Source organism: Morone saxatilis, unplaced genomic scaffold (genome assembly GCF_004916995.1).
Source record: "Morone saxatilis isolate NCDOM2014 unplaced genomic scaffold, NCSU_SB_2.0 Contig9, whole genome shotgun sequence".
Lineage (NCBI taxonomy): Eukaryota > Metazoa > Chordata > Actinopteri > Moronidae > Morone > Morone saxatilis.
In genome coordinates this window covers 13,069,837-13,080,033 of record NW_023340268.1, presented here as the reverse complement: position 1 = coordinate 13,080,033, position 10,197 = coordinate 13,069,837, and the positions used below count along the sequence as shown (strand labels likewise).

At 39.4% G+C, this 10,197-nt stretch overlaps 1 protein-coding gene across 1 annotated transcript in view; it reads right to left on the bottom strand.

The window, feature by feature from the left end:
• The window catches only part of gabbr2 (gamma-aminobutyric acid (GABA) B receptor, 2), a 169,195-nt gene that overhangs the window by 4,086 nt on the left and 154,912 nt on the right, over positions 1–10,197 (bottom strand). Inside the window, exons 15-18 of the mRNA XM_035680883.1 lie at positions 8,227–8,451; positions 7,856–8,038; positions 6,968–7,097; positions 1,882–1,999 (exon numbers count right to left, since the gene is read on the bottom strand). Coding sequence (XP_035536776.1) covers positions 1,882–1,999; positions 6,968–7,097; positions 7,856–8,038; positions 8,227–8,451 — 656 coding nt within the window. The remainder of the gene's footprint in view (positions 1–1,881; positions 2,000–6,967; positions 7,098–7,855; positions 8,039–8,226; positions 8,452–10,197) is intronic.

The window sequence follows — 10,197 nt, the reverse complement described above, 5'->3', positions numbered from 1 at the left end:
AGATATACTTTATTGATCCCAAGCTGGGAAATTGCACAACACTCCCATTTCACCACCCTGACCTCTACGTCCTTACTTTCCGCCTAACTAGGGTACAAAACATCCCGGATTGGCACCAAACACACAGTGCTACAAAACTGTCCAATATGAACGTACTTACTTGGGATACTGAGTTAGATTTTACATTTACTACATGAGATGAAATCAAGAAAGATACCCTAGAGCATTTATAAAGTCTGCCACATTATGCCCACTGGTTATCAATATTTACCCTCAGTACATTTTATTTATTATAAAGCACTGACAAAGACACAAGGAAAAGACACAAGGGACAATGATGTGCTGGGATTTTACTATAACACAGCCCAGACGTGGCACCTGCAGTGGACCTGCAGAGTCTGCTATTAAGATTTTAAATTTTTGTTTGTTGCTCCTTCTCCATTGATAAAACTGGACCAAGACATAGTATAGTTCATAAAAGCCCTCAGCTGCTCTTCTTGTGTATTCTTTAGCACCCTCATTCCCCTCTTCACTACTTCTTACTAAACCCCTAATCCACCATGCCTCCCAGCTTCTGGGATCATCTGACAAAAAGAACATTTCATGCTTCCGCCTGCTGTGACAGTTCGCACCCTACCTCGCCAGTGCTAGTGCCACTGCCAGCCGTTTGCAAGAAAATTACATAACCAAATGTCAGTTATGTAAAAAATTAAAAGAGGGGACTGGAATTCAGGCTCATTCAGCAATAGACCTAGAAAATGTCTTAATTAGGTGAACTTAAAATATTAATGGTCCTCAGGACTAGTCAGTTATTCTGACCTGTTCTATTTGTGATAGAAACACAAGCTTCTTTATTCGTGTAGGAAATGTTTTAATTTTTGTGGCATTTTTGATGTATTGTGTACGACACAGACACTACACTTAACAGTTACATGTACTTGGTACGTGACTTACCAGTCGTCATGTCACAAAGTGTTACCATTCGTCCTCCTCTACCTTTACCACTTTTCTCACTTCTTTATATTTGTCTCCTCTTTACCTCCTGTCTCTCTCACTGCCTCTTCATCTCTCTTCCCTCCATGTGATCAAACATTCATGCGGCATGGGAATAGCTCCGAGTGTTCCTTTACTTCTGTTCTCCTCCCTGTCTATTTTCAGAGCTGCTTCCAATGCAAGCTGTAAATCACTGGTTACATAAGCCTCTGTGAGTCTCTACCTCTTTCTTTCTCTCCTCCTCCTTATCTCTGTCTCTCTTTCCAATCTAAACATCCTTCTCTCTTAATCCATCTTATCTCTGTAACTGCCCTCTCCTCAATAATGCTGTCTCTCCCTTCTCCATCCATCTGTCCCTTCTACACTGTGCATTCTTCTCCTGGTTCTGGTTAAATGAGTGTGAGGGGGAGAGCTTTCAAAGATGCATGAGGTGTCCCCCAACCCATTGATGTTGACATCCCTCAGCTTTGCTGCCTTATGAATAGTAAATGAATGAACATCTGCATTTGTTGCATGAATTTTTTGAGTCTTCTTTTGCAAGTTGGGACAACAAATCAATCAGCTGAATGTCTGTGTGTGCCTACTGAACATGAGCATGTGTTTGTTTAAATGTGCGTGTTTGACTGTGAGTATATATGCTGCAATAAGTCCAGCATGGTGGGAGAACACACGCACACTCTGTGTGGTTATATGTATGTTGATGTGCGTAGGAGAGAAAAGTACAGGGCCGGTCCATGCTTTCACAGGGCTCTGTTGCCAGAGCAACCGCCTGAGAGCTGCTGGTGGTTGCGATACATGTGACGTGTAGTCTGATGAGAAAGCTGACAAGACAGAGGAGAGAGGAGAGGGACACGGGGGTAGAGGTGCTGAAGAAGTGGGAGCTCTCACTGTTCAGGCGAGTTGATATCCTCCAGGGGACCTCTGTTTATTCTGGAAGGATCCATGGAGCCCCACTGTGCCTGAGGCTTCTGCTCCAGGTGGTTTTTTAGTATCGACTTCTCTCCATCTGTATTGAAAACACATATAGGCATCATGAAAAATATGATATCTGTGTCAAATGGGCTGTCATACTAATGATTTGCACATGCCCGGCACTTGAGACATGATTTTAAGGGAATTTTAAGACCAGCTTTTAGTTCTAACACCTGAGCCTGGATGCACATTTGTTTGCTTGGGAGGGGGAGAAATTCTATCAGTGCAGATCTGCATTTTCACTGCATACAGTACATCCACAAAGGTAAAATGACTTTAAGTGTATTTCTTTTAAAAATAATATTTTTCTATTTTGATACATAATGCGCTTACACTTTGCTCATTGACAGATGAATGAGGGATGCTGAACCAATAATGTAATGAAACTTCCAGGGTGTGGAGAGGTTGGCTTTTACATTTGGTGGTTGGTGTCCAGAGAGACTACACCAAAGTTTACTTTTTGGGGTTTAACATCAGTTTTTATTCTCCATCAACAATATAAGAAAATGGCCACTGGTAAACAAAAAAACTCTGCTCAAACATAAAAACACTTGTGTTAGTCAAAACATTGATCTAACAATATATCAACCATGTCTGTCAACTGACTGTAAACTAATCTGTTTCCTTTTTCCAAAAAGGACACAGGTTTCTCTCCAGATGTCCCAGATTTCCCAGCACTTGCTGACCTGATTCACTGATCACAGCACTCCATGCCCCGATTGGACATCTGAGCTATTTTAGAGCAGACTAGTCCTCTTTGAAAAAAGCCTAACCTTGTAGCTCCCACAGCTGTGTTAAAAGCACGGACACAGATATTTATACACTTCATTATGGATTCAGAAAAAAATGTGTTCATTCCACAAAGAAAGTCTTAGGTTGTTGAGTTTTTTTCCGAATATCATTAGACCCCATGGCCCAAAATTAGATTGTACAATAAGACTTCTAAAGTTTTGAAATTAAATGTTCAATGTGCAAATGTGTGGAAAAAGAATCAATCAGGTAAATTAAGCTGGTAAATTGCAACATCTGTTCATTATAGTTTCACATTTATTGAGTGTAGACAGTTAAACAGTATAAAGAATGTGATAATTTACTTAAATCAAATTTTGTCGTGAGCCCTAAGCAGCTGCTTGGTTTACCTGTCTCTTGGGTCGACTTCAATTGGCTGATCTGCAGTTAATGGTTTCAACATGCACAACCGATCCTAGATGTAAAGGCATTACTGCTGCTCAAACATTCAGTAAGCATGATGTAAAATGCTCACGGTACTGTTAATAACCTCTAAATTTTCAGGCCAAAATCAGGTCTCAGCAGCCAATCTGTCAGAAAACCACACCTTAACTCTCATCCGCTGGTATTCTCCAGCATCGCCATGTGCTGGTACATATTCATAAAGACAGCCGGAGAGAGAGAGAGGGGTGGAGTGTTGCTTCTCACCCTTTGTGAGTGAGCGTAATCGCTGTTGACATGGCGTTCTACTCTTATAACAGCCACTCATTCACGGCCCCCAATACATTTAGACCAGCTCTCTTATGAATACTGATTACTACAGTTAGGAGCCGACAATGATGATGATGACTGTCAAGCATAAGCAGATTGAGGCTGGGAAAAGTTTATATGCTGGTGATCTTTAAAGGGGGCTTAATGACCTGTGATTTTATTTCCATAATGTGTGTTGGATTGACGTTTGTGAGCAGCACCCAATTTGCTGCCTTTCTTTGTCTGAGCTCTTTATCTCAGAACTCCTCTCTTCACAAGATCATTTTCATGGACACTTTAATAATCTCGACTTTAGCATCCTTCCACACCTGTGTTTATGACAAATATAAACTCAAGAATAATATATGAGCAGTCCAGTATTCATTCATTCTCAATATCAGTTCCGTATCTCTGTCACAGCCTGCTAACTACATTTATTCCACTGTACTGAGACCTCGACAATAGAAATGTAGTTTTATTGAAGAATTAAAGATCCTCTAGTGGGCAGAGGGATAGATTCTGGCTCTTACTAATTCTTGCAAGAGCTAGAAAGGCTACTACTAAATTTCACTTCTGTCTGTCAGTTTGACATTACTTGATGACAGGAGCAGGAATATGCCTATACAATGAACTAAAACATCCCATTTCTGTAGCTTCTTTGTACCTGATCTCTATGCTCCATGCAGATATTGGATTATTTAACAATATTCACTCATTAAAATTATAATTTCTCTACCGGCACCAGCCTGTCTTTTCTTTTCTTGCTGAGGGAAGTATTATTTTATTACTCCAATTTAAAATGTCCAATTCCTCATGCACTGTAGCCCTTGTTGCTCTGATTCCCACGGAAAGGTCCAAATATTTGTTCCTTTACCTCTAAGCCTGTATTTAGTCATCTGACACTAATTTATAGAAGACATATAGAGATTGTTGTCACATTATTTTCTTCTTTCAAATAACAGTCTGGCTATATTTGTCTCTTTTCTCTCCTGACAACCTGCAGTAACCAAGACAGCACATACAAAGATTCAGTCTAAAATAGATGCATTTCTATGAGCCCACACAATTTGAATTTTAGTTCACTAAAGACAGCTTGATATCAGATGCCAGCTGCTGCCAGTACTTTAGAGATTACTCTCAACAAATGGAAAATGTGAGAATATGTTTACTTAAATTAACTTTATTTATTATTTTAAGATAATATGCCACAATTTCTTTGACGATTTGTTGGAAAATGGAATAGATGATAACTAAGATCTTTATGTATTCATAAATGCATTTGAACCCTGATTAAAAAATAATCAAATAGTGCCCTGAGCCATAGTAGTTTCTTAAGTCTTGTAAAATCTTTCAAATCACTCTCTGTACCTTAAAGGTGTATAATCACTAATCACAATGTTACCATAGAATAAGTGAGGGACTTCTATGTTTATTTACTTGTGTAGCACCTTTCTAGTCTTCCGACCACTCAAAGCACTGTACACCACAGTGATGACAAAGGCCACCACAAACGGAAAGTAATTTATTCATACACCTGCACATGCACACACTTCGGGGTTCAGCATCTTGCTCTTCGGCATGCGCTGGGGATCGAACCACTAACCTTCCGACCTGCTCTACCTCCTGAGCCATAACCGCCCCTGGAACTACACCTCTAGATGCCACTAAATCCTAAACACACAATCCTAAAGAGACAACACTCAGCTGCTCCAGCAACCAATTGTGCAACATTTTTATTTCAAATCTATCCTCATCAGGGTACAATCACAAAATATCAACCCCCCACCTCAAAGCCAGACAGTATTTGGGCCAAAACAGGAGGGAGTATGTCTACTGCCTGTTTATGGGTGTGCACATGCAAAAACTGGCAGAGAAGAAGGAGAAACAAAAGGAAGCAGAGAACAAACTAAAACACAAAGAAGAAGCATAAGACTTAATTTAGATTACTTTCTGAATGTACTGCCATCAGTTCATTGCAGAACTATGAACTTTCACAGATGAGAAACTTCTCAAACAATTCCAACATGCTCTGCTCCCAATCCGCAGAACGAGCGCAGCTGTTTTACTCTTTTACCTTCCCAAACTCAGACAGATCCATTAGACACCCCTGAGAGCAGCTTTGTGCTTGCATGTGCATCAGACGTGCTGAATCTGACTGCTGTACATCAACATCGCCTTGTGTGTGTTAAAATGGAGCCTAATGCAAAGCGATGCTGTTGGGATGTAACGATTCACTGATTCAATTTGAGGAACCTGGCTTTATAATGTCTAAGATACAGCTGCATCAATTCAAACAGCCTGTATCGGGCAGAAGTTGGGAGGGTAAACCGACACGGGCTCTCTCTACTGGAAAAGATAGCTTACTCCTTGTGTTTCCATATGCTTGTCTCACCCAGTGATGGTTCACCTTAGCTGCCCTCCCTAATTTAATCTTCTATCTCCTGTTTTCTCAAGTACATTGTTCAACACACAGCAAACAAACCAACCAAATAATTAAGTGCAAAGTCAAGTGTATGGACCCACTTTACCACATTTATAGTTAGGCAAAGAGTTGTGTGACTACAGTATGTGTTAAACTTGTTAAGCAGCAGTGTAGTATGCAGGTACAGTAGCTAATCCCATGACTCATTCTAAGAGACGTCACAGACATGCTGTCAGACAGAGCGCTCCTGTGTCCCTGTTTCACCTGCAGCTAACAGCAATGAAAAAAAAAAAGTTGATATATGCCGTCAAGCTGTTGCTTTTAAAGCGGAATTAAAACCCTTCGGAACTGAATATACAAACGTATCTTAACACATAGCACATAACAAGGAATTATTATAAGATAATATATAAGGAGTAGTTTCCATTTTTTTACTAAGAACAATGATGTTAGGATGATCATGAAACTCTGATATAAACCATTTTAACGTACATTATTTTCTGTGAATATGCACAAAAGTGAACCTCAATATAGCGGTACATATTACTTTATATTACTTTTATATAGACTGAATCACACTGAATTGAAGTAAGACACCATTGAATTATATCATGTTGAACTGCTCATTCTTGGTTTATATAGACTGCGGCAATCTATTTTTCAGCCCTCAGTAGCAGCACTGAGCACAACCCAGATATCCAATCTTGGATTTTACAGGCGTTGTTATTGATTGTAATGGAACAAATTGTTATGTGTTTGTAACTTCACACACACACCAAACATTAACACTGTTTCTCCTGATAGGTCATTGTGAGTGAGGTTGTATTTTAAAATAAAGGAAGCCATCGTCAGCATAATATTGATTGTCTGATTACTGAAACGGTTTTGGACATATTCTTTCACATTTTGCACACGATATAAATGTAAAAGCCTTTTCTACTTTTTTTTGTCAGAGAGCGGATTACTTTTCTGTGTGATGGAACATTTTGCAGGTAAGCACTGAATGCCTCAAATGGGTGGGGCCACACAGATAAGCCTAACATGACTGTGATAGGTTGAATGTAGAGGGGCTACATAAAAAACATACAGCCAGTTTCTCACCTTTTCCATCTGTGAAGTTACGTATGCTAAGGATGTTGTTGGCGTCCGGGTAATGGTTCTGTTTGATGTAGGGAGTTTTCTCTGGGGTGTCCTGCAGCTGCATGGTCACTTCCTCCAGCTCCTTGTCCAGCTTTTATAACAGAAAAACAAATTATTAGTTGTTGTTAGTTGTTTTGTTTTTAAAAGAGTGGGTAAAATAGATGATAAAGTAGAGTAAGTACCTAATGAACCAAAACCTTAACTGTCCTTTATTACATTGAGTTTGCATAAATCATTCACAGACAATCTAGCTCAAGTCGGCTACCCGATTGCCAGCCAAATATTACCCCGTGTGGAGTCTGATCTACTTCTTTACATTTCAAAACACAGTGAAGAATGTAAAAGACTGCTGTCTGCCAAAGATATAACTTTACTTGTCCTCTGAGAGTGTCTGAGTAGCTCCTCATTTGCCACAATCATAAACAAAAGCAAGGACAACAGCAGCAATTCACTCGTGAAAGATCTGATAGAAAGCTGAAGTGATTGCCACGGGATTTTTTCAAATGTCACTCAATGTCAGTATAAGTAAACATTTTAAAGAAATGAACCAGAGAAAATGTACAGTGTAGCACAAAGACCCATTTAGTGACAACACAATGTCTCGAAATGATCAGAGTTGCTTTTAACAACTAACAATCATTATATTAAGAATTAATGGAGTTAAATGATTTGCACTTTCTCCCTTCTCTTGTTGAACTTGTGCTCAGTTACTGTACCTTTAAAGCCTCTCCTTATCCCACTATAGCATTAAAAACCCTGCCACCACTGCATCGTTGTCCTGTCTGGTAAAGTGCTAATCATTGTTTAAAAAAAAAGGTACAATATGACTGTGTATTCATCAGCTCAGACCTCTGTTATCCTCATACGGAGGCGGTGGTTATCAGTTTGAAGCCCATCCAGTCGCGAAGTGTTAGCCTGGTTGACGCTGGTGACTGAGGTGGAGGTCTTGGAGTCTTCCTTTTTCTGGTTCTGGGTGAACTTTAACCTCCGGTTCTGGGTGGCTGCATCTGGGTTAGTTCTCATAGTGATGAACTGGAAGAGGGGTTATGGGTATTAGTCACAGTGGCACTCTGGGATAAAATTACATGAGCTTGAAAAGCTACACATAACTGTTTACGCTGCATTTTTAGCGTCCAGGACTTAGTGAAGTGTGGTGTGTAAATGTGGTGATAACTAAACACTCTAGTTATCCACTTATGCTTGTTCACACAGAAGCTGACCTTAGGAACGAAGACCAGACAGAGCGTGATGGTGCTGCAAAAGATGATCACCAGTGCCACAATACAAAACTGGACATTCGGCTGGTCCCTAGTTAGAAAAGACACTGCAGCACCGATGATGCACATGATGCCCACGTTGTAAACACTCATCCCGATGTATTTGCTATCGTTGAGAGCTGGGATGCTTACGTTCCTGGTCTCCCATGCCAGAAAACAGCCAAACAACTGTCAGGGAAAAGAGAAGATAATTGTTTTATTAGAAATTTGAGAGAAGGTTACACAAAAATTTCAGAAAAACTAAAGGCATTATTTGACTTTAGAAAAAGTCTGAACTTGTGTCTCTTGGTCAAGGTACACACAGTAAGTCAACAGTACTGGTCATCCTCACTATTTGAAACTATGCAGTTTTCTTTAATTTTGCCTCTGCTTCTCTAAACATCAGATTTTTTCAGAATAAAGTCGAACTTATTCAATCTTAATGTTGTTGTTCAGTACTCTGTGTTGTTCTTCATATATGCGAACAGAGTGCAGGTTGTGAGGAAACATTTCATTTAACTCAGCTTAAAGAAACACTTAAAAAATCAGGCAAATATCCACTTCATTATATGATAAGAGCCTTAAAGCCTTAAAGACACCCTTCTAAACAGCCGTAGGTTTCATGCTTGTAAAATCTTTATTTAGTTAGTTTGTTTGGTGGTACATTAGAGTTGCAGCAGCAGCAGCCTGCTGAATAATTCACTATGTGCTGTGTAAAGAGGCCTGCCTGCTTATTCTAAAGTCTAAATGAGAGTTAGTGGAATGACAAGCAGCAGAATTAAAAGAGCAGTCATCAAGGATTAGTGCGCCTCAGGTATGTGTGAGCGTGTGTGTGTGTGTGTGTGTGTTAAAGCACTGTCCCTCTCTCTGCCTAATACAGATGTGGGCTCCTGTCAATCACTTGATACAAACTTCTCTCACTGTTCAACTTCTTTGTTGCCATCTTATTATTTTATATCAAAGCTCTTCTAGTTGTTACCCTACAGTTTCCTCACTCCTTCCATCTTTCTGTCTCAGGCATTTTTCAGCAGTATTTTTTACTCAGCGTCCTCTGCGTTTTCTCAATCTGCTTAAGATGATTTACTGTCTCATACCTTCTCCTTTGCCTCACCATAAATGAAGTGAGGTTTGCATAATTTAAATTGGCTCCTGCTTCACAGAGGTTTTAAAAGACTTTGTGGTAGGAAAGTGGACATTTTTTAACATTTGTTGCAGTTGGTTTAGACCGACATATATGTCTATATATGTCATATGTTCAAATGCAATCAGTGAACACAGAAAATGTTAAAGATTAGAAAACAATTTTAATGTCTATTTGTATTAAATTAGTCAGAATTAGGACAAAGGTCAGTTAAACCATAAAACTAATCTGATATCACCACAACTTAAAGGAATAATTTGATGTGTTGGGAAATATGCTTACTCATTCTTGCCAAGAGTTAGTGGAGAAGATCCATGAACTGTCATACCTGTCTGTTCAATATAAGGCTGAAGCCAGCAACCGGTTAGCTTAGCATAGCATAAAGACTGGAAGCAGGGTGAAACTGACAGCCTCGCTCTGTCCAAAGGTGATAAAATCCATCATATCAGCAGCACCTCTAAAGCTCCCAAATTAACACATTATATCTTGCTTGTTTAATACAAAAAATGGTGTATAAATGGCAATTTGCGGTTTTCAGTTCTTTCTTTCCAACACCTTCTTGTTTTGGCGGCACCTGAAAATCAAACCCTTGGCAAGAAAGCAAATAAACGTATTTCCCCAAATGCCCAAACTTTTACAATTAAGCAGATTTATAACTAGTCCCATTGCAACTCTTTGCACCTTACCTACCTATTTCTCGTTTTTTTTATCTTTTCTAAGTATTTTATTCTATTGTTGTATTTTATTCTATTGTATTTTATTGTATTTTAATGTACCTGGCTGCTATGACGACC